Here is a 25,549-nt window from a genome sequence, read left to right as displayed (position 1 = left end):
TATTTAAGGAATAGTACATGGAGACACTAAATGTCCCCCTTGCCTACAGCAATGCCTGAAATTCCCACATTAGTTGTGTCTTTGAGTTGGGGCTTATCTTCAAAATACTGTTAAAATGTACATTGAAGGTCAATAACCATGCAAGTTTTAATGGTGTCAAAAGAATTGCTAAAAGCTTTGAAAACAAACAGACACGACACAGAGGGTCCCTGAGCTGCTGGGAAATTATAAAATATGTCAGAAGTTGAATGTGGAGGGTACTGATCAACTTCTCCTGGGAGCTTCTCTGTTTATATAGTTAGAAATCTGAGCATTTCCACTTACAACTTCTCTGCTGCATCTGAAATATATTTGGGGTGGCTTTAATGCCTTATCAAAGGTGACAGAGTATAGCTTAAGTGTGGTCAGCCTGCCTCTATTACGCAAAGTGGCAATTCTCAATTCAGTGCTATCATCGTTTTCAGGGGTGTTATAGCTGTTTCTTTCTACTTTTAATCCTCACAAATGTGTGCACATATACCCAGAACTCTCTCACACACAAAAATAGCTAAGAAGTGTACAATACTGCCAGTTCCCCAAAAGATGCCTCAGTTCCTCTGGTGGGTCTAGACTGATCTCAAGTAAATTTCATACTCACAGGATACACAGCTTGTTATAAGCAGAATTAGGAAATCTGCCCCATTTGAAGGATGTAATTTCATGATCATGTCTTCTTAAATTGCTAGCACCATAAGGAGTCCTGAGCCATTTTGAAGGAGAACATAATGATATCTTTGTGGCTGAAGTGAAAAAATATCTGCTTAGCTGCTGATGATCTGCTGTTGTATAGCAATTTAAACAGATAATCAGAACTTTCTCAGTTGCAGCATGAGTTATGAACTTGAGGAATTCACTCTCTTAAGTAAGCCAAATCATGGAGAGGGAGATATATTTGCTTTCTATGGAAAATGTTTATCTCCTTTCAGTTACATTGAATAGGTGAAAACTCCCCCAGAATATTCTCCTAAGCAAACTGTTTGATTCTTTCCTATTTTTCTGTAGGAAAACTTTCTTTTTAAAAATTCTGGCCGGGCGCAGTGGCTCACGCCTGTAACCCCAGCACTTTGGGAGGCCAAGGCAGCCAGATTGCCTGAGGTCAGGAGTCTGAGACCAGCCTGGCCAACATGGTGAAACCCTGTCTCTACTAAAAATACAAAAATTAGCTGGGCGTGGTGGCACACGCCTGTAATCACAGCTACTTGGGAGGCTGAGACAGAAGAATTGCTTGAGCCCAGGAGGTGGAGGTTGCAGTGAGCTGAGATCATGCCCCTGCACTCCAGCCTGGCCGACAGAGTGAGACTGTTTCAAAACAAAATTAATTATTTGTTTTCTTTTCTTTTCCTACACTAGGATTTCAGTGTTTAGGTTTACAGAGAAGAAGATACTTGAGGAGGCAAAAAGGAGTAAAATTGCAGTTCCTTTTTTTTCTAATAGTTACCATTTTTAATTAAAGGAGAAAATAGTTCTATAGTCATTGTTCCATTTGGGAAATCAATGTTTGATAATAAAAGTTCTGTTGGTGGCTCATTTTTTAAATCTGGGTTGGACCCTGTTTCTCTCCTAGTGATAATTTGATCCTCCCATCTCAGAGTTTAGTGGTCGATCCATAAAATGAAAAGATGTATTGATTCAATTACCTAATCATTCATTTTGTCATTCTACAAGTTTCTATTTGAAATAAGCCATAATCTCAGCCTCACATATCTGATAAAGGAGGCAGAAATGTTAATAGTGAAGGGACAGGGGGACATGTGCAGTATGTATCTGAGGTCTGAAAAGAGGCCTATAGGAGTAATGAACAACAGAACAACCCCCCATCCCCCAAAGTTTGTGAATTTTTCCTTTATTTTGTTAATAGGTAAAACAAGCACAGCTATATCAACCCAAGGGTAACATTCCTTGTTCCCTACCCTCTTCTCATCTTCCCTTCCCAACTCCATTTCCTGTTCCTCTGAGGTAACCATTGCTAACAGCCTAGAATGTTTCTTCTACATATTTCTTATAAAAATATACAAACGTAGCCTGGCGCGGTGGCTCACGCCTGTAATCCTAGCACTTTGAGAGGCTGAGATGGGCGGATCACGAGGTCAAGAGATCGAGACCATCCTGGCCAACATGGTTGAAACCCCGTCTCTACTAAAAGTACGAAAATTAGCTGGGCATGGTGGCGCACGCCTGTAGTCCCAGCTACTTGGGAGGCTGAGGCAGGAGAATCGCTTGAACCTGGGAGGCGGAGCTTGCAGTGAGTCGAGATTGTGCCACTGCACTCCAGCCTAGAGCGAGACTCCGTCTCAAAAAAAAAAAAAAAAGTGCAGATTACATTTTCCCCTATAAAGGATCATCCTGTGCACATTGCTGTGCATCTTGCTCAGGTGCACAGCAATTTCCGCAGGTTATACAGGGCATTTGCTGTTTGCCTGGCTCCCTCCCTTCCTCCCTTCCCTCCAGTCTACCCTCTAGTGTCATATCTCAAATCATCCTGTTCAAATGAGAACCTCTCCTCCCACCCCCACCCTCCCTGGTCACATTCTAGTCCCTCACTTTGATTTATTTTTTCTTCATATTTGTTTAGTGATGTATCTACCCCTCTTTATCCCCTATTAGAATAAAATTTTCATGTGAGAGTGACTTTAATTTCCTCTCTATCCTATCCCCAGTGACTAGATCAGTGCTCTACATGGTGGTCCCTCAGTAAAAACTTGGTAAATGAATGAATTGGAATCATTCTGTTTACTAACGCAGGAATGTCTAGGATATGGGTAAACTGTTACTTATGTAACCATTCCCTTATTCATAGAGATGCAAGTTCTTTGCTTTAGTCTTTATAAGCAATGCTGCCGGGTGCTGTGGCTCATGCCTGTAATCCCAACACTTTGGGGGGCCAAGGTTGGGGGCATCACCTGAAGTCAGGAGTTTGAGATCAGGCTTGCCAACATGGTGAAACCCCGTCTCTACTAAAAATACAAAAATTAGCTGGGCGTGGTGGCATGTGCCTGTAATTCCAGCTATTCGGGGGGCCGAGGCAGGAGAATCACTAGAACTGGGAAGGCAGAGGTTGCAATGAGCCGAGATCGTGCCATTGCACTCATGGGCGACACGACGAGATCTGTCTAAAAAAAAAAAAAAAAAGAAGAAAGATGTCAGTAAATGGTATTGCTGGGTCCAGGATAGGTGCATTTTCAATTTGAATAGATGATGCCCAGTTACACTGTTAAAAGATTATTGCCGTTCATACCCACTTGCAATAATGAAAGCGCTTGTTTCCCTTAATTTTTCTCTGATAACAAGATGTGATTAGTGTTTAATTTTAGCTAATCCAAGAAGTGGGTGTGGAGGGAGATAGTATCTCATTCTAATTGGCATTTCCATGTAAATTATCCAGTTTGAACATTGTAATATGTTTTATTGACCATTTTTCAGCTTCTGTGAATTGCCTGTTTATAATATTTTGCTATCGTCTATTGACTTATCTGCCATCCTATTATTAATACATTTGGTATTGAGCATATTAATCTTTTACTTGTCAGATGTTGCTATTTTTCCAGTCTACTTTTTGCTTTTCAAGTTTACTCTTTTTGCCATGGAAATCTTTACATTTTTATGTAGTCAAATATATTATCTTTTATATTATGCTTTTAGGCTTGTGGGTTTCCAGTTTTGTATAGGAAAGTTTCCCCTAACTAAAGCTAAACCATATTTTCCTGAGTTTTTTGGTAAGATTTTAATTTTTTTTTTGGAAATGGAGTCTCACTCTGTTGCTCAGGATGGAGTGAGTGGCATGATCTCGGTTCACTGCAACCTTCGCCTCCCAGGTTCAAGTAATTCTCCTGTCTCAGCACCCCAAGTAGCTAGGATTACAGGCACATGCCACCACACCCAGCTAAATTTTGTACTTTTTAGTAGAGATGGGATTTCACCATGTTGGCCAGGCTGGTCTTGAACTCCTGACCTCGTGATCTGCCTCGGCCTCCCAATGTGCTGGGATTATAGGTGTGAGCCACCACGCCTGGCCAGATTTTAATTTTTAAAAATACTTGTCTCCTAAGCAAATGGAATTTTTTATTTATATACAATAAGATGTGATTTAGCTTTGTTTTTCCAAATAGATTTCCTATTATGTAAATACCATCTTTTAAATAAATAATCTTTCTCTCACATATTTGAAATGTAAATATATGACCTTGATTTAAATATAACTTAAATACATAATACATATATAAAAGTATATATGGGTTTATATATATTCAGTATACATATTTAAACTTGAATCTATTTCTTGATTCTCTATTATTGTCCCCCAAACTATTTGTCTATTCTTATGTATAATTCTTGTATTTCTATATGTGTGTGTTTAACTGTTTAATTATGGTACTTCTGAGTAAATCTTAATATCATATAAGATAAATTCTCCATCACAAACCTACTTTTTCAAAATACTCTTGCTAATCTCAAACACTTATTATGCCATAAAAATTTTTAATCATTTATTCCAATGAAGCCCACCAGAATTATGCATAAAATTTGGCTTTGAAACACACACACACACACACACACACACACACACACACACATCTGGATGGACTGGAGTGAGAGAGGTGAGTTGGTTGGGAGGTGGTCTTAGCAATTAGGCAAACTAAAACAGGGCCTGAACACCCAGGTGACAGGAGGGTGAGCCGCGTCCAAAAGAGAATCAACTGGACTTGGACTTTGACCATTTGTTAAGGAAGTTGAGTCATAACTATTAGAGTGAAGGAATGAGCAGATCGTAAACCCTTCCTAGAGTTAGGACTATGGAGGAAAGTAGTTTTGGAGGTAGACAGGAGGGAAGAAGATGTATCCATGTGTGGACAGGTTGAGTTCCACGCATGAGAGCCATCAGTGGGCACAAAGAAATTGGTGATGATGATGCTGAACATTTGGATGACTTTAAAATATTTGAAAGAGGTTTTTAAATGAAGTTCTGGAGCTTTCAGGCATGCTTAAGTTCTTATTCATTTTCTTATGAGGCCTCACTTTTTTTTCTTTTTCCTAACTCATTTCTACTTTTGGCAGCTTAGGGGCAAATTATTGTAAATTCCCACTCTTGTTCTTGAAAACTGGGAATTTATCCACAGGTGGTAAAATGTCAGTTCTTGAAAATGTTTGTTCCCACTCCATAAAAATATTTTCTACAAATACTTGTATTAATAGTTTTATAATATTTTTGCAGAACCCAATATTTTATGGTCACTACCATTTTCTCTTTATCATAAAAACTGTTTAGGCTACGGAGTATAAATGATTTTGACTATTAAAATGATGTATCGGCTGGGCCCAGTGGCTCATGTATGTAATCCCAGCACTTTGGGAGGTCGAGGCGGGCAGATCACCGGAGGTCGGAAGTTCGAGACCATCCTGGCCAACACGGAGAAACCCTGTCTCTACTGAAAATACAAAATTAGCTGGGCATGGAGGTGCATGCCTGTAATCCCAGCTACTTGGGAGGCTGAGGCAGGAGAATTGCTTGAACCCAGAAGGCTGAGATTGTGGTGAGCCAAGATCACGCCGTCGCACTTCAGCCTGGGTAACAAGAGTAAAACTCCATCTCAAAAAAAAAGATATATCATTTTGACTTAAGGTATGTTGTAGATATGCTTATTCTCATGGCATTTTCTTTCATTTGTCTTTTCAGAACTTGACAGCCCAGAAGAGTTAGGGAAGAAGCGTATCTGCAGGATTATCACAAAAGATTTCCCCCAGTATTTTGCAGTGGTTTCCCGGATTAAGCAGGAAAGCAACCAGATTGGTCCTGAAGGTGGAATTCTGAGCAGCACCACAGTGCCCCTTGTTCAAGCATCTTTCCCAGAGGGTGCCCTAACTAAAAGAATTCGAGTGGGCCTCCAGGTAATGTTCACAAAAAGTTGTTTCCCTCAGTATGCGCAGAAAGCATGTGAGTGCATGTTTTGCTCTGGAAAGAGTTATTCTAACTCATCCTAATTATACTGCTAATTAGGCCATTTGGGGAATCATTTACCTATTTCAGATAAAAAGCATCAAGTATAAAGTTAGCTTACTGGCTTGTCAAATAAGGTACATATTTTAGGGTTGTTCTGTTTAAAAGTCTCAGTTGGTTTCTGATGAAAAATAATTTTTTCAATCATAGGTTATTGGTCTCAGTATGTGGAACAACATACCAAGCCATGGTTTATGATATGCCACATCATAAAAATCAGTTATAGTGAAGCCTGCAAACTTTAGTGTTTTGATTTGATTGAAGTAAATCATAAATACTGGGTTTTACCCAAACCAATTGGAACTTGATTTGGTTTGGAAAGCTGACTGGAAATCTTGGATCAAAAGATTTTTCTTATATTTATTTCAGCTAGACTTTGGTTCTTTTTTTCCTTATTGAATAAGTAAAATGAACTAAAGTAACTTAATTGATGTTATTAATATTGTAATTAATAGTTTAACTGAAGGTTCATGTTCTTCTTGTGAGGCTGGACTCTTCTGCCCAATGGAGTTACTGGGTTTTGTTTGTTTGTTGTTTTGAGCCAAGCACATTTAAGTCCTGAGATGACCTTTAATAAGTACTTAGCACTAACGAGACCACCTTACATTTCAGGGGTATGAAGCGCCCTTCTCCTGCCTCCCATACCAAGTTATTTTACCAAACAGAAAAGAAACCAAATGGTAGAAGAGAGGCTTAGTAGACTAGAATTGAAATCTTTTGAAATTTTGAATGCATTTTGTTATTAACTCTGAAAGCCTCAATTTTTATGTGGGTTTGAGTTGCCTTTATGAGGTTTTACTGAATGTCCTGCATAGGTTTAAAATATATTGGACTCAGCATTTATTGTCCTTTAATTTGGACTAGAATAAGAAACTTCTATGCCATGAGACTAGATCCCCTCTCTTTCCTGCAAGCCGGTGCTATTTGTGTTCTACTGGGGAAATACTCAGACTGACCAGTTCCTATCACAGTGTTTGGTTTTGTTTATTCATGCTTTCCTAAAATAGTAAGAAAGGTTAAAAAAGACATGAGGGGGTTTTTTTGGTTGTCTGTTTGTTTTTTTTCCTTCTCACTTAAAAAGTAAACTTCCTGATTGGGGGAAAAAAAAAAAAAGTCACTTTCATTTAAAGTCCTTTCTCTGTCTCTAGGCCCAGCCTGTTCCAGATGAAATTGTGAAAAAGATCCTTGGAAACAAAGCAACATTTAGCCCAATTGTCACTGTGGAACCAAGAAGAAGGAAATTCCATAAACCAATCACAATGACCATTCCGGTGCCCCCGCCCTCAGGAGAAGGTGTATCCAATGGATACAAAGGGGACACTACACCCAATCTGCGTCTTCTCTGTAGCATTACAGGTTTGGTTAAGTCACTGCTGTACTTCCTATTGATTTACAAAGATTCTGTACAAACACATAAAACCTTTGAAATATCCATGCCAACATTATAAGAGAAAATAAAAGAACCAAACATTTTACTTGTCCATCACCTCATCTCTGGTTTCCCAAGGATCATTTCTTGGGAAGATCCTGGTCAAGATCCTGGTCTCATGACTCATTTAAAATTTAGTGATAGCATCTTTCCTGCTATTAAGGTTAGCATTGGTAGAAGTATCATTGAACCTACTGGAGCATCTAGGTAATTTCTAGATTCAATCTAGGTAATTTCTTGGTGACCTAGACAGAGGTAATGGACTTAGCAACATGCTTTAAACTACAAGGAAATTGGGTGGACTTTGGGAAAAATACATATCCCACAGAGCACTAGTAATAGGAAAATGTTGAGTACATGGTTATTCTCACCTACTGTACTCAACAGTGTAATCCGAGAGTTTAAACATTCAGGGCTCAGAAGAACACATTTTGTGATAAACACCTGGAATCTAGAGCTCAATTCATCCTTTGATTATCCTAATCTGGTTTTTAACTGCAATTCCAAGATTATTAAAGATAGGTTTTGTTTTTGATCTTCTTTTGTTCTCCGAGGAGTAATTTTAATGGCTGATGCCCCTTTTTACCCTTGGTAATTAATTATACAGAATGCCATGTACAGAATGAGCTGTTTCTTAACTTTGGTAGTTCTTACCTTTTTGAAGAGTAAGAGACTGGGCGCGGTGGCTCACGCCTGTAATCCCAGCACTTTGGGAAGCCGAGGCGGGCGGATCACCTGAGGTCAGGAGTTCGAGACCAGCCTGACCAACATGATGAAACCCCGTCTCTACTAAAAATACAAAACTTAGCTGGGCATGGTGGCAAGCGCCTGTAATCCCAGCTACTGGGGAGGCTGAGGCAGGAGAATCGCTTGAACCCAGGAGGCGGAGGTTGCAGTGCGCCGAGATGGCACCATTGCCCTCCAGTCTTGGCAACAAGAGCGAGACTCCGTCTCAAAAAAAAAAAAAAAAGAGTAAGAGACTTAATTATCCATCTGAAACAACAAATCTTTGCACTTACAAATTGCATTTATAAAATATACTTATAAATTGTGGCTGCCCCAAGTTTAAGCCATTCATTAGCACCCAGACAGAAAACAAGAAATTTTTTTTTTAATTTAATACCATCTTACAAGGAAATCACAATAAGCCTGGTGAAAGTATAAAAGGAGAGTGGAGAGGAAAACTACCTTTAGTACACACTATTAAACTGAAGGTGTTGAAGTTTTGCCAGTTTGTGGCTATGCAGAAAGAACAGGATATGATGAAAATTTTACAAGGAGCATCTCCCATGATAAAGTCAACATATCTGCTGTTGTTCTCTCAGGGGGCACTTCGCCTGCTCAGTGGGAAGACATCACAGGAACAACTCCTTTGACGTTTATAAAAGATTGTGTCTCCTTTACAACCAATGTTTCAGCCAGGTATGGAAATAAAGGATTCCAAAAAGCAGTAAGGAATTAGTTTTTATTACCTTTTGGAAAGTAAAAATTGTTGTGTTCAATACTAAAAAAAAATGTTGTGAGAAAAAAAAATCCTTAGTATTTGCTTATCAAAATTATCCTCAAATAACAGAGGGTTTCTGTGTTTCATACATGGAAAAAACATCTTTGCTAATTTAAATGAACAAGTTAATGTTTTGGGTTAGTTCCTTTACATATTCTGATTTTTTAAATTGTGAGTCTTTTTAAGATTTGGCTTTTAAATAGCCACATTTTCATACTTCTGTTTTTTGTTTTGCTCAGATTTTGGCTTGCAGACTGCCATCAAGTTTTAGAAACTGTGGGGTTAGCCACGCAACTGTACAGAGAATTGATATGTGTTCCATATATGGCCAAGTTTGTTGTTTTTGCCAAAATGAATGATCCTGTAGAATCTTCTTTGCGATGTTTCTGCATGACAGATGACAAAGTGGACAAAACTTTAGAGCAACAAGAGAATTTTGAGGAAGTCGCAAGAAGCAAAGATATTGAGGTACCTTGTTCACAAAAACAAGTTCATTTCATTACATACTCCAGATACGAGGTTTTATTTTGTGGCATTAATAGCACTCACTATAAAATACTAAGTGTATTATTGATTTTACTTTTACTTTTAAAAATTTGATATAGATTAATACTCAATTTTTTTTCTTTTTTTATTTTTATTTATTTATTTATTTATTTTTGAGACGGAGGCTTGCTCTGTTGCCAAGGCTGGAGTGCAGTGGCACGGTCTCAGCTTACAACCTCTGCCTCCCGGGTTCAAACAATTCTCCTGCCTCAGCCTCCCGAGTAGCTGGGATTACAGGCACCTGCCACCATGCCCAGCTAATTTTGTGTATTTTCAGTAGAGATGGTGTTTCACCATGTTAGCCAGGCTGGTCTCAAACTCCTGACCTCGTGATCCACCCACCTCGGCCTCCCAAAGCTCTGGCATTACATGAGTCACCACGCCCGGCCAATACTCAAATTATTTTAAATGTCTTTGGGGCTGTCTTAGCTGGTTAAAACATAGTACTAATGAATTTAAGTTATGGTCTCCATTTTCTTGTGGCCACTTGAGTTACCTACTTTTCAGAATCACTGTTTATACACATTACTATGATTTTCCTTTTTCAAACCCAGTGAGCATGTAAGTATCTAACAGTCCAAAAAAAAAAAAAGCTTTCAAAATATATACCAATAAGTGATTGATGTCAGGAACATTCTTAAATATTTTTAAAGTTGCCAGAATAAAAATAAATGTATAATTCTGTTCTGTATATGTCCATGATATGGATTCCAGTTACAGTTGGTGAATTGTAAGCACACAACATTATTTTTATTGCAAATAGCACCACAGAAGTAACTGCCTAATAGAGACATGTGTGATATAGTAACATGTCAGTCTTTTAATGTTATGTGACATAAAATCTCAAAATATTTCAAACTCAGATTAACATTAAATTGTTTATTTCTTTTACTCTAAAAGGTTCTGGAAGGAAAACCTATTTATGTTGATTGTTATGGAAATTTGGCCCCACTTACCAAAGGAGGACAGCAACTTGTTTTTAACTTTTATGCTTTCAAAGAAAATAGACTGCCATTTTCCATCAAGGTAAATCATCTTTAACAGAGAATCTGTGAATTATGGGGAAAAAAATACTCTTAGAGAATAAAAATAAAAGGTTTTAATGATTTATTTAATTTGAAATATCCCACCAAATCTGAACTCATAAGGTCAGATTTTGTTCTGGTTCTACCAGAGTATACTTTCAAGCCAGTAGAGCTTTATAATTGGTAAAAAGGATCTTTATTTTTCAAAGAGTTTAATAACATTTATGTTTAAGCAAACATTTGTAAAACCAAACAATCTAGAGTAATAGAATGTATTATTTCTGGTTAATGTTCAGTAATCAAATAATGGATGAAATGCAAATTCAGTATTCAAGTTTCATTTTCATTTCTGGTGGAGCCCAGGGACATTCTAGAGGGATCACCTTCTTTCTCCAAGAACATAAAAAGATAGGAAAATTGTTTTGTCATTATTATTTGCTGTTACTGTTGCAAAAGCTGGAGCTTTCAGAAAAAAAAAAAACTGTTAGAAGGAAAATGCACATAACTCAGACTGTACTATGAATTGTCAGGATTAGATCATCAGACACAACAAGCCTGCGTTTAGGAATCAGGCATCTAACTCTTGTTGAGTTCAGATGTGACCACCCCGGTTGCTGCATAATCGTAATCATCATCTTTTCCCTTTACCTTTCCTGCCTCTCATGGGGCTTGATAAAACAACCATGTTTAACTCTTATACAGTTAAAAATCCTCAGATAAGTCTCATTCTATAACCATCAACTACCGAAATTCTTGTAGATTAGAGACACCAGCCAAGAGCCCTGTGGTCGTCTGTCTTTTCTGAAAGAACCAAAGACAACAAAAGGACTGCCTCAAACAGCGGTTTGCAACTTAAATATCACTCTGCCAGCACATAAAAAGGTATCTTTTACTACTGCTTTAAATTGTCTTTCCCTGGTCTTGAAGAAGTGGGCCTTTGGTATGCAATTAAGGAATGCTTTGTAACATGAATAAAGCTCTTGAAACTGAAGTTGTATTAGTCTCCTCGTGTAGATTGCCTAAGTCTTGTTAATGTGGTGTCAAATTCTTATAGTTTGTATGATGGAGTCTTCTCTGTTTATCGCTTTTGCTTCTGCTGGTAGCGCATAGATTTTTATGCTTTCAAATAACGTCATATGTTAATTTGCCATGGATGTACAGTTCTTGATATTTTTTGTTGGCTTTTTTTTTTTAATTTGCTTTGCTTTCTAAATCAGCTTGCATTTGTGCTCCCTACTCAGTCCTTTTCATATCCTGATATTCTTTTCCCTGCTGTCCATTATAATATTCCTTGTCTCTGCAATGCATCTTGGAACCAAAAGGAGACAGAGTCAGATCAAGATGATGAGGTAATATAAACACTTCTGCTTTTATTCTATCAGAAGTAGAATAGAAATTGAATCTGTATGACAGAAGTTGCAGTGGGCTAAAGTGTGGGAAACATATAAATTATATTTTTGCAGGTCTTAAGTAGGTAAAAGGGTATATATTTTTCTTAAATGGTTCACTCTTCTTCCACACGTACTTAAGAGTACTTAAATATATTCAACAAAATTATAATTCAGCTAATGATTTAGAAACTGAAGGTCTTTAAACATTTTTAAATATGGTAGATTGGCATGTATAAATAAACATTAAAAATTTTTTTAGACAAGTCAAGTGCAATAGTGAGAAAGGGGGAAAGAGTAGGACGAGGAAGTTCTATCTATGACTGACGAGAACAGTCAATTGAGATAACGCACTAGCTTCGAACCCACCAAGTAGACATTTTGTGAAAGTTTCATGTGCCTATTTTACTATCAACTATATCCTACTATCCAGCATGTTATAACATTTAAATCAAGATCATGTTTAATATGTGCAATTTTATTGTACAAATAAACTTATGTTGTATGTGATACAAAATATTTGCTTATTAGCTATTGATAAATCTTTGATACTCTCACTAAAGAAATTTATCTTGACCATTTTTTTAAGAATATAGTTCAATTAAGTTGTCTCCTAATGTTTCTCTAAGTTATATGATAATTAGATTTTTGAATCCCACACATCAATAGTAATAAATAGAATCAAGTAGCCTTAGGATGCAGTAATATTACCTCTGGCCAGGCGTGGTGGCTCACGCCTGTAATCCTAGCACTTTGGGAGGCCGAGGTGGGGATGGGATGGGGGGATCACCTGAGGTCAGGAGTTCGACACCAGCCTAGCCAACATGGCAAAACCCCGTCTCTACTAAAAATACAAAAATTAGCTGGACTTGGTGCTGCATGCCTGTAATCCCATCTACTCAGGAGGCTGAGGCAGAATTGCTTGATCCCAGGAGGCAGAGGTTGCAGTGAGCCAAGATCTCACCACTGTACTCCAGCCTGGGCGACAAGAGCAAGACTCCGTCCCTACCCCCCTCTGCCCACCCCCCCCAAAAAAAGTACTTCTAACAAAACCATTCATCTGTTTTCAATCTCCTCATCTACACTTTATGCCTGTTAACATACAGAAACCCCAGCAGTAATTGGAATAATAAACTTTGTGTGCCTTTCTCCCTTGAATGTACTCACATAAAGTGAGTGTACTTTGTGATATATGTGCTTTCAATATGAACAGATCCGGGAAAATTAACTGCTCAGCATCAGAAGTCTCTGTAATGCTTGTCTTTTACTTGTACTTCCCTGTAGTCTGCTGTGTTGGTGCTCTTAAATTTGCCAAATGATGATTTTGGTTAAGACACGGGGGGTGGGGCTATAAACTCCCAGTAGGAAATTAGCATTTCCTAAGAAGGAAAATAAACAAATTATCAACATGCCATCCTACAAAATGTTTTAAAACTGAAGATGTCACAGGGAAGTTGGAAATAGAGTTGTCTTTTTTTTTTTCCTTTTCAGATTGAGAAAACAGATAGACGACAGAGCTTCGCATCCTTAGCTTTACGTAAGCGCTACAGCTACTTGACTGAGCCTGGAATGAGTGAGTTTTCTAACACATTTACTAATCTATGTGGATTTTCATAAGAAGAGACATTTTTTCTATACAAACCAAATTTTATCATTTGGAAACTCAATGGCAAAAGAAAAATTGCCCGCAGGAAAACCCTATCATACAACCTAGGTAATATTTTGTACCTACTTGAAGATGTGAGGTAAAAACACCCCTAGCTCATACTTCAAAACAGTTTTTAAAGGCATTAACTATTTTTAAATTAGAAACATCTATTACTTTTCTTTTAAAACCTTGATTTTTACTTTGAGTAACTATGCTAGGAGATAAATATGAATGTTGCTTTAGATCTATGCTCAGATGAAAAAACTTACTCAAATATTTGGAATGGTAGAAAAATGATAAAGTTACTTTGTCATCTCATTTTTCTCAGTATAGATAGGTTGTCATATCCTAGTCCCGATTCTTTTTCTTCCCACTTTGCAAGAATCACATTTCCTTACCTTCTTGAGGTAGCACTTGTTTACAGAGTTCTTCTTTCCTCCCTCCCTCCCTCTCACTTCCTCTCCTCCTGTCCTTTATTAAAATATCAGTTCTAAGGCTGGTCTTCGCTAGACCGGTTAGACCCTTTTCTTTTCTCAATGATTGTTTTGGTTCATTGTTAGCTGGCATGCACTTATTAAGATATAGATTCATTCACTCTTATCTGTTTATATATTTTCTCTCTCTCTCTCTTTCTGTCTGCCTCCTCCTCCCTTTCCTTCCCTCATCCTTGTAATCATCACCTCTGGTGATCTCTACAGCCCTCGAGATAACCCCCTCCACCAGCAGGAACTAAGAGTATTGAGCTCAGCATTGTATTTGACTGACATATTTGTGCCACTTTAACCATTCTCCTCATTTTAAATGAGGGGAAATTATACAAAAATTATTTTTTAATTAGTGAATCATCCTAGCTGTTTCCCACTGACACAGTTTAAGTTCAAGGAGGTCTGGAAATTTGCCAGTAAGAGTCACAACTTTGGCTTTTCCCACCTTTTCTGAAGTCTTGTTTTTGTGGGCCAACAGCATAGCATGTAAGATCTGCGGCAGGACACTACTGCACTACTTAGTTGAGATGGTCTTAGCATCATCTTCTGGAGCCTAGCTCCTTGACTATTAGAGAAGTTTCAATATTTAAATACAAAATGGAGAATATAAGAGAAATGAAAGAAATCTACCACATTCAAGAATGTTTCCTCAGATCTCAGTTCTCCTCTAGCAGAAATGTTTAAATCCTCCCAGAAACATAAGGGCTCAAATTAACTCATATTATGCTACAGAGCAGAAGAGAGGTGTGTGGGTGTGGGGTGTGTGTGTGTGTGTGTGTGTGTGTGTGTGTGTGTGTGTGTGTAGCTAGGTGGTTTCCAGTAGAACTAAATACATTCGGGAGGTTTTCTTTGGAATACTATTTTGCCCTAGAGATCCTCAGTGGGTAGTTGGTTGAGACCCTGTAGGCAACATCGTTAAGCTTTGGACAGGCTCAATGGACCAGTTGCTTTAGGTCGGAGGCCCCTTCAGGCAGGTGAGTTTCCATCTGATTCTGGTTGCTAAGGCAAAGTCAATGGAATGTTTCCCACTTATAATAGTGTTACTGGTTAGATCCAGCTAAGGTGTATGCAGCTTGTGTTCCTGGACTTTTGATAGAAGAGGAGGGAACTTTTCTGTTTTATGAAAGAGTACATAAGGGTGGTAAACAAGGGAATGAATAGGAATAGGAAGTGACTAAATGAAAACTAAGTCTCAAAACTGGTGTTATGGAACTCCAAGTGAATGCCACTTTTCCCTCACCACGCTGCCTTTCCAACCCCTTCCCCCCAGGAAAAAGATTCTGGATTAGTTCAGTGCCTGACATCCAGAAATTCCCTGTTATGAAGGGATCCCAAAATATATGTCATTAAAGCATAAAATGTGTCACTGATTGATTGGTAGGTTGGTTGTTCCTTGCGAAGTATAAAACCATAGACGTGGTTCAAAAGACTTCTTTGCCTGTTAGAGCCAGCCATCAGTGGTAAAGGATAGATGCTTTGTCAGTGTCTGATAGTTACAAAAATAAATGCTTGTGAGACACAGACTAAGCTCAAATCATTGAATTTGAAGGAATCCCCGAACCTTCCATTTGCAGCGTGGCATTTCCAAAAGAGTTCAGCAGTATAATATTGAGAATTATGGCAAGAAGGGGTAATGAATAGGCGAGTTTTTCCTTAGTTCTTCCACTTCCTTTAGAATAATATGTAAGCCTAGGAAAGGATGTGTTCAGAATGTTTGAATTTAAATGTACACTAGAAATGAACATCTTCACCCTTGTGGGAGTAGCTGCTAATCCAAGGACTGGATTGTAGCAATGGCACGGGCACAGCATGAAGAAGAACATAAAAGCTGAAGCAGATTCTCATTTTCTCTTTGAGTTTCACTATTCTGAACCAGGGCTTTCTTGGAACAAAACTGTATTCAACTTTGATGTAGAACATTAGCCGTTGGCAGACCTTGCAAATCTCTGTGACCAGTTTGGTTTGTTTAAGTTGTAGAAGCAGAGAGGACCAAGTATGTGTTTGTGCTCCCGAGCAAGTGTGCTTACCTCATTTGTGTGTTTCTTGCTCCATTGCCAGAAGAAATGCTGGTATTACTATATCCATTCTTTCTAGTGGTAGGTCTACCTCATGACTGCTTCGGTGTTTGTGATATCCATGAGTCCCATGAATATTATGGGAAGGCACCAGAATTGGTACCTTTGAAACTGATAAACATATACACACACCCCACATATCCTACTGTAGGTACTTAAATATGGGGTGTTAAAAATATGAATGTACTTTTTAGATGTCCCCCATGATAGCTTTTGAGAATTAAATGTAGATTAGTTTATGAAAAAATATCTGAGATAAACTATATGCTTTTATCCATAATGAAGAGTTACAGACATGGACATATGTAGTTGCAGGTGATTTTATAATGTGCAGTAGAAAATATCTTCCTAAAATCTCAAAAGGTACCAAGACTTCATATCTCACGGAAAAAGTGTACTCTTCTTTCTAAATGCCCTTGTGAAAGTATCTTTAAAGTTTATATATTGTGCATAATATGGCATACGAATTGTATTACTTCATTGGCTTGTTTGCCATGATATATTGTGCATGATAAAATGTTTTCAGTTGCTTTGCTTGCTTATGGTAACCATGAACCATATTTTCTGTTTTTTTTTCTTTGTGTGTGTATATGTACACATGCATTTTAAAGTCATTTCATATTATGTTTTCTTTCCCCCTCATCAAAAGGAATATACTGCATGGAAAAGATAAATGCAAACATTCCTTTTCTTTGTTTTTTTGTTTAAAATTCTGACTCAGAAAACTTCTTGCTCTTATTGGCTTTTTATGGGTGTAAAGCATAATCGAACTGTGCATGGGAGATACAGATTTAAAATCCAGTGGCTTCACAGTTTGCACATCAGTTGCCTGTCACTTAAAAGTTATTTTGGATTCTGCATGAAATAGGCTTGAGTGGTTTTTGAAAAAAAGTTTTAGATATTTAATGTATAGCTACATATATTGAAATGGTTCTAAGTAGGTGCAATCTGTATCATGGAAAGGCTAAAGGAGAGAGAGGACATTAGAAATTACTAAAATGAAAGTTGTATGGTTGCACAAAACAAACATGTACCTATACAGGCAAAATAGAATGGCTACTGCTATTTCAAAACCAACACATAAGAAAGTCAATAGGAAGTAGGGAACAGTTTTCCATTATGGTTATTTTTCTCATCATTAATTCTTTCCTCATGTTTCCTATTTTTCATTGTTTGCCTCCTTGGTTGCAATGTGCTTTTTCTTTCATTTCACATTACTCTGTTTTTTATTTATTTAGTTGTTTTTTTTTTTGAACTTCAGATTAGTTATGTCTGTAGAAATTTATTTTTCCTCTTAATTGTTCCTTTTGCCTCTTCCATTCTAAATCATGCAAACAATTGTACTTGCTTTTGTAATATTTCAAAGTTTACTGACCAATTTTTTTCTCTGGTCTCTCTGTTTCTCAACCATTTTTGTTGATTTTTGTGTTTGATTTCATTTTAAAATTTAAGAAACAGTTGAACGGAGTACAGGAGCAACAAGATCCCTCCCCACCACTTACTCATACAAGCCATTCTTTTCTACAAGACCATACCAGTCCTGGACAACAGCTCCGATTACAGTGCCCGGGCCAGCCAAGTCAGGCTTCACTTCCTTATCAAGTTCTTCCTCTAATACGCCATCAGCTTCTCCGTTAAAATCAATATGGTCTGTTTCGACTCCTTCTCCAATCAAATCCACGTTAGGCGCGTCAACTACATCTTCAGTTAAATCCATTAGTGACGTGGCATCTCCAATTAGATCCTTTCGGACAATGTCTTCACCGATAAAAACTGTGGTGTCACAATCTCCATACAATATCCAAGTTTCCTCTGGTACCCTGGCTAGAGCTCCAGCAGTCACGGAAGCTACGCCCTTAAAAGGGCTGGCATCCAATTCTACGTTTTCCTCTCGAACCTCTCCAGTGACTACAGCAGGGTCTCTTTTGGAGAGGTCATCAATTACTATGACACCCCCTGCCTCCCCCAAATCAAACATTAATATGTATTCCTCAAGTTTGCCATTTAAGTCAATTATTACATCAGCAGCACCGCTAATATCTTCACCTTTAAAGTCAGTGGTGTCTCCAGTTAAATCAGCAGTTGATGTCATTTCATCAGCCAAAGTTACAATGGCATCTTCTCTCTCATCACCTGTGAAGCAGATGCCTGGACATGCAGAGGTAGCGTTAGTCAACGGATCTATTTCCCCTCTAAAATATCCATCATCCTCAACTTTAATTAATGGATGCAAAGCCACTGCCACGTTACAGGAAAAAATTTCTTCTGCTACAAACTCTGTGAGCTCTGTGGTCAATGCAGCCACTGACACAGTTGAGAAAGTGTTTTCTACCACGACTGCAATGCCATTTTCCCCACTCAGGTCATATGTGTCTGCAGCACCATCAGCTTTTCAGTCTCTAAGAACTCCTTCCGCAAGTGCACTCTATACATCCCTTGGGTCGTCAATATCTGCAACTACCTCATCTGTAACTTCATCAATTATAACAGTGCCAGTCTACTCTGTAGTCAATGTTTTGCCAGAACCAGCATTAAAGAAACTTCCAGACTCTAATTCATTTACAAAATCAGCAGCAGCCTTGCTGTCACCCATTAAAACATTGACTACGGAGACACATCCTCAGCCTCACTTCAGTCGAACTTCATCTCCAGTTAAGTCATCTTTGTTCCTTGCACCCTCTGCCCTTAAGTTGTCTACACCATCTTCTTTATCTTCCAGTCAGGAGATACTAAAAGATGTAGCTGAAATGAAAGAGGACCTAATGCGGATGACCGCAATACTACAGACAGATGTGCCTGAGGAGAAGCCATTCCAACCTGAACTCCCAAAAGAAGGGAGAATCGATGATGAAGAACCTTTCAAAATTGTAGAGAAAGTAAAGGAAGACTTAGTGAAAGTTAGTGAAATCCTTAAAAAGGATGTGTGTGTAGATAATAAAGGATCACCCAAATCACCAAAGAGTGACAAAGGACACTGTCCTGAAGATGACTGGATAGAATTTAGTTCGGAAGAAATCCAGGAAGCCAGACAACAAGCTGCTGCGAGCCATTCTCCATCTCTGCCAGAGAGAGTGCAAGTAAAAGCAAAAGCCGCCTCCGAAAAGGATTATAACTTGACCAAAGTTATTGATTACCTAACAAATGATATTGGGAGTAGTTCACTGACAAACTTGAAATACAAGTTTGAGGATGCAAAGAAGGATGGTGAGGAGAGACAGAAAAGAGTTTTAAAACCAGCAATTGCTTTGCAGGAACACAAACTCAAAATGCCTCCAGCCTCCATGAGGCCTTCCACCTCTGAGAAAGAATTGTGTAAAATGGCTGATTCCTTTTTTGGAACAGATACTATTTTAGAGTCTCCTGATGACTTTTCTCAACATGACCAAGATAAAAGTCCCTTGTCTGACAGTGGCTTTGAAACAAGAAGTGAAAAGACACCTTCAGCCCCACAAAGCGCTGAAAGCACTGGTCCTAAACCACTTTTTCATGAAGTTCCCATCCCTCCTGTCATTACAGAAACAAGAACTGAAGTGGTTCATGTTATCAGGAGCTATGAGCCCTCAGCTGGGGATGTTCCCCAGACCCAACCAGAGGAGCCCGTGTCACCTAAACCTTCACCTACTTTTATGGAATTGGAACCAAAGCCTACCACCTCTAGTATTAAAGAAAAAGTTAAAGCATTTCAAATGAAAGCCAGTAGCGAAGAAGATGACCACAATCGGGTTTTAAGCAAAGGCATGCGTGTTAAAGAAGAGACTCACATAACCACAACCACCAGAATGGTTTATCATTCTCCACCAGGCGGTGAAGGTGCATCTGAAAGAATTGAAGAAACCATGTCAGTCCATGACATCATGAAGGCCTTTCAGTCCGGGCGGGATCCTTCCAAAGAACTGGCAGGTCTGTTTGAACATAAGTCGGCAGTGTCTCCAGATGTTCACAAGTCTGCTGCTGAAACCTCAGCCCAGCATGCAGAGAAGGACAACCAAATGAAACCCAAACTGGAGCGTATAATAGAAGTCCACATCGAAAAAGGTAACCAAGCTGAGCCCACTGAAGTCATTATTAGAGAAACCAAAAAGCATCCAGAAAAAGAAATGTATGTATATCAGAAAGACTTATCCCGGGGAGATATTAACCTAAAAGATTTTCTGCCAGAAAAACACGATGCTTTTCCTTGTTCAGAGGAACAGGGTCAGCAAGAAGAAGAAGAACTTACTGCTGAAGAGTCATTGCCTTCTTATCTGGAGTCTTCCAGAGTAAACACTCCTGTGTCCCAAGAAGAAGATAGCCGCCCTAGTTCTGCTCAACTCATATCTGATGACTCTTATAAAACATTGAAGCTTTTGAGTCAACACTCAATAGAATACCATGACGATGAGTTGTCAGAACTAAGAGGGGAGTCTTACAGGTTTGCTGAGAAAATGCTTCTGTCAGAAAAGCTAGATGTGTCTCATTCTGATACCGAGGAATCGGTTACAGACCATGCAGGACCCCCTAGCTCAGAGTTACAGGGGTCTGATAAGCGGTCCAGAGAAAAAGTAGCCACTGCCCCCAAAAAAGAAATTCTCTCCAAAATCTATAAAGATGTTTCTGAAAATGGTGTAGGTAAAGTGTCTAAAGATGAGCATTTTGATAAAGTGACAGTGTTGCACTATTCTGGCAATGTTAGTAGTCCAAAACATGCCATGTGGATGCGCTTTACTGAGGACAGATTAGACAGAGGTAGAGAGAAGTTGATATATGAAGATAGGGTGGACAGGACTGTGAAGGAGGCTGAAGAAAAACTGACTGAAGTGTCACAGTTTTTTCGTGACAAAACTGAAAAGCTAAATGATGAACTGCAGTCCCCAGAGAAAAAGGCACGCCCTAAAAATGGCAAAGAATATTCTTCTCAAAGCCCTACCAGTAGCAGCCCTGAGAAAGTGCTACTGACAGAACTGCTGGCATCCAATGATGAGTGGGTTAAGGCAAGACAGCATGGCCCTGATGGACAAGGCTTTCCCAAGGCCGAGGAGAAGGAACCCAGTCTGCCCAGCAGCCCAGAGAAGATGGTTCTCTCCCAACAGACTGAGGACAGCAAGTCCACAGTGGAAGCCAAAGGAAGTATTTCACAGAGCAAAGCACCAGATGGGCCCCAGTCTGGATTCCAGCTCAAACAATCTAAACTCAGTTCCATTAGATTAAAATTTGAACAAGGCACACACGCAAAAAGTAAGGACGTGTCTCAAGAAGACAGAAAGTCAGATGGCCAGTCCAGAATCCCAGTTAAAAAAATACAGGAGAGCAAGCTACCCGTCTACCAAGTTTTTGCTAGAGAAAAACAGCAGAAGGCCATAGACCTCCCAGATGAAAGTGTATCTGTGCAAAAAGATTTTATGGTATTAAAAGCCAAAGATGAGCATGCCCAAAGCAACGAAATTGTTGTAAATGATTCTGGCTCTGATAATGTGAAAAAACAGAGAACTGAAATGTCAAGTAAAGCAATGCCTGACTCTTTTTCTGAGCAGCAGGCTAAAGACTTGGCATGTCATATAACCTCAGATTTAGCAACTAGGGGACCGTGGGACAAAAAGGTCTTTAGAACATGGGAGAGTTCGGGAGCCACTAACAATAAGTCTCAGAAAGAAAAACTTTCGCATGTACTTGTTCATGATGTAAGAGAGAATCACATTGGTCACCCTGAGGGTAAAAGTGTTGATCAAAAGAATGAATTTATGTCTGTGACTGAGAGAGAACACAAATTGTTAACAAACGGCTCTCTCTCAGAAATTAAAGAAATGACTGTAAAATCTCCCTCCAAAAAAGTCTTATATAGGGAATATGTTGTGAAAGAAGGGGACCATCCAGGTGGATTGCTTGATCAGCCTTCCAGGAGGAGCGAGAGCTCAGCAGTGTCACACATTCCCGTCAGAGTTGCTGATGAGAGGAGAATGCTGTCTTCTAATATTCCCGATGGTTTTTGTGAACAGTCGGCATTTCCAAAACATGAACTATCACAAAAATTGTCCCAGTCAAGCATGAGTAAAGAGACAGTTGAGACACAGCACTTTAATTCTATAGAAGATGAAAAAGTTACCTATTCAGAAATCAGCAAAGTTTCCAAACACCAGAGTTATGTAGGTTTATGCCCACCTCTCGAGGAAATCGAAACCTCCCCCACCAAATCTCCTGATTCTTTAGAGTTTAGCCCAGGAAAGGAATCTCCCTCTAGTGATGTATTCGACCACAGTCCCATTGACGGATTGGAAAAACTCGCACCACTAGCCCAGACAGAGGGAGGGAAAGAGATAAAAACTTTACCCGTTTATGTCAGTTTTGTACAAGTGGGGAAGCAATATGAAAAGGAGATACAACAAGGAAGTGTAAAAAAAATCATAAGTCAGGAATGTAAGACAGTACAAGAAACCAGGGGGACCTTTTATACAACTAGACAGCAAAAGCAACCTCCTTCTCCCCAAGGTAGTCCAGAAGATGATACTCTAGAGCAAGTATCCTTTCTAGACAGTTCTGGGAAAAGCCCTTTAACCCCAGAAACGCCCAGTTCAGAGGAAGTGAGTTATGAATTTACATCTAAGACACCTGACTCGCTCATAGCTTATATACCAGGCAAACCCAGCCCAATTCCCGAGGTTTCTGAGGAATCAGAGGAGGAGGAACAGGCCAAGTCAACCTCCCTTAAGCAGACTACAGTGGAGGAAGCAGCAGTCGAGCGTGAAATGCCTAATGACGTGAGCAAAGACTCTAACCAAAGACACAAAAATAACAGAGTTGCCTATATTGAATTTCCCCCTCCTCCACCACTGGATGCGGACCAGATTGAGTCAGATAAGAAGCATCATTATCTCCCAGAAAAAGAGGTTGACATGATTGAAGTCAATCTGCAAGATGAGCATGACAAGTACCAGCTGGCTGAACCTGTCATTAGAGTGCAGCCACCTTCACCAGTTCCTCCCGGGGCAGACATCAGTGATTCAAGCGATGACAAATCTATTTATCAGCCAGTCCCAGTTAAAAAATATACCTTCAAATTAAAGGAAGTGGACGATGAGCAAAAAGAAAAATCCAAAGCTTCTGCTGAAAAGGCTTCCAACCAGAAAGAACTGGAAAGTAACGGATCTGGAAAAGATAATGAATTTGGCCTTGGCCTTGATTCACCTCAGAATGAAATTGCCCAGAATGGGAACAACGACCAGTCCATCACAGAGTGTTCCATTGCCACCACAGCAGAGTTTTCTCATGACACGGATGCCACAGAGATCGACTCTCTGGATGGCTATGACCTGCAAGATGAAGATGATGGCTTGACAGAGAGCGATTCTAAACTCCCAATTCAAGCCATGGAAATTAAGAAAGATATCTGGAACACAGAGGGCATTCTGAAGCCAGCTGACCGCTCTTTTAGCCAAAGTAAACTTGAAGTTATTGAGGAGGAGGGAAAGGTGGGACCAGATGAGGACAAGCCACCTTCTAAAATTTCTTCATCTGAAAAGACTCCTGATAAGACTGATCAGAAGTCAGGGGCCCAGTTCTTCACACTGGAAGGCAGACATCCTGACAGATCAGTGTTTCCTGACACTTACTTCAGTTACAAAGTAGATGAAGAATTTGCCACTCCTTTTAAAACAGTAGCTACCAAAGGTCTAGATTTTGACCCTTGGTCCAATAACCGAGGGGATGATGAAGTTTTTGACAGTAAATCACGGGAAGATGAAACTAAGCCATTTGGGCTGGCGGTAGAAGACCGCTCTCCAGCAACAACCCCTGATACAACGCCAGCCAGAACGCCAACTGATGAAAGTACCCCAACTAGTGAGCCTAACCCCTTCCCATTTCATGAAGGAAAAATGTTTGAGATGACTCGCAGTGGTGCAATTGACATGAGCAAGAGGGATTTTGTTGAAGAGAGGCTCCAATTTTTCCAGATTGGTGAGCATACTTCTGAAGGGAAGTCAGGGGACCAGGGGGAAGGGGATAAAAGTATGGTCACTGCCACACCACAGCCACAGTCAGGGGACACCACTGTAGAAACCAATCTAGAGAGAAATGTAGAGACACCTACAGTGGAACCTAACCCCAGCATCCCGACCAGCGGAGAGTGTCAGGAAGGCACATCCAGTAGTGGCTCCCTGGAGAAATCAGCAGCAGCCACTAACACCTCTAAAGTTGACCCCAAGTTGCGCACGCCTATAAAAATGGGAATTTCTGCATCCACCATGACCATGAAGAAAGAAGGCCCTGGAGAAATAACAGATAAGATAGAAGCGGTGATGACCAGTTGTCAGGGATTAGAAAATGAAACTATAACAATGATTTCAAATACAGCCAATAGCCAGATGGGCGTTAGGCCCCATGAGAAACATGATTTTCAAAAAGATAACTTTAATAACAACAACAATTTGGATTCTTCCACTATACAGACAGATAACATAATGAGTAATATAGTTCTGACAGAACATCTTGCACCCACTTGTACCACAGAGAAAGATAACCCAGTGAAAGTCTCATCAGGAAAAAAGACAGGGGTACTACAAGGACACTGTATAAGAGATAAGCAGAAAGTTCTTGGAGAACAGCAAAAAACAAAGGAATTGATAGGGATTAGGCAAAAATCCAAACTTCCCATAAAGGCCACTTCACCAAAAGATACCTTCCCACCGAACCATATGTCAAACACTAAAGCAAGTAAAATGAAGCAGGTTAGTCAATCCGAGAAAACCAAAGCCCTTCCTACTTCTTCATGTGTAGATGTAAAGTCCAGAATTCCAGTGAAAAACACACACAGGGATAACATAGTTGCAGTTAGAAAAGCATGTGCCACACAAAAGCAAGGGCAGCCAGAGAAAGGCAAGGCCAAACAGCTTCCATCCAAGTTGCCAGTAAAGGTAAGATCCACCTGTGTCACTACCACCACCACCGCCACCACTGCCACCACCACCACCACCACTACCACCACCACCAGCTGCACAGTTAAAGTTAGGAAAAGTCAGCTCAAGGAAGTATGTAAACATTCCATTGAATATTTTAAGGGAATTAGTGGTGAGACCTTAAAGCTTGTGGACCGCCTCTCTGAAGAAGACAAAAAGATGCAGTCCGAATTGTCCGATGATGAAGAAAGTACCTCAAGAAACACGTCGTTGTCCGAGACTTCCCGGGGTGGCCAGCCTTCGGTTACAACGAAGTCTGCTAGAGATAAGAAAACAGAGGCAGCACCTTTAAAATCAAAGAGTGAAAAGGCCGGCAGTGAGAAAAGGAGCAGTAGAAGGACTGGTGAGAATGAAGGCAGTCAGGTCTCTCGAGCACTCTGCTCACATCCTGGAGAACGAGCATAGTTTGTAAACACTTTCCAACTCGTAGACCCTAGTGCATGAACTGTTGTGATTGCCTGTGGAGTGACTTAACCGTAGTTTCTCATTAT

General features: G+C 39.5%; 1 protein-coding gene across 11 annotated transcripts in view; it reads left to right on the top strand.

The window, feature by feature from the left end:
* The window catches only part of ANK3 (ankyrin 3), a 364,937-nt gene that overhangs the window by 299,117 nt on the left and 40,271 nt on the right, over positions 1-25,549 (top strand). For 7 of the 11 annotated variants that reach the window (XM_032138001.2, XM_032137998.2, XM_032137992.2 and 4 more), the window contains 9 exons: positions 5,711-5,922; positions 7,180-7,387; positions 8,786-8,882; positions 9,204-9,432; positions 10,411-10,536; positions 11,295-11,417; positions 11,858-11,884; positions 13,415-13,496; positions 17,584-20,166. In XM_032138001.2, the coding sequence (XP_031993892.1) occupies positions 5,711-5,922; positions 7,180-7,387; positions 8,786-8,882; positions 9,204-9,432; positions 10,411-10,536; positions 11,295-11,417; positions 11,858-11,884; positions 13,415-13,496; positions 17,584-20,166 (3,687 nt within the window). Of the gene's footprint in view, positions 1-5,710; positions 5,923-7,179; positions 7,388-8,785; positions 8,883-9,203; positions 9,433-10,410; positions 10,537-11,294; positions 11,418-11,857; positions 11,885-13,414; positions 13,497-17,583; positions 25,402-25,549 lie in introns of all 11 variants that reach the window. The other 4 variants (XM_032138011.2, XM_058436266.1, XM_032137947.2 and 1 more) reach the window with 3 other exon arrangements.

The sequence above is a fragment of the Hylobates moloch genome, unplaced genomic scaffold (genome assembly GCF_009828535.3).
Source record: "Hylobates moloch isolate HMO894 unplaced genomic scaffold, HMol_V3 SCAFFOLD_3, whole genome shotgun sequence".
Classification (NCBI taxonomy): Eukaryota; Metazoa; Chordata; class Mammalia; order Primates; family Hylobatidae; genus Hylobates; species Hylobates moloch.
Note: the sequence above shows the minus strand (reverse complement) of the source record. Positions and strands in the feature narration are given on the sequence as shown.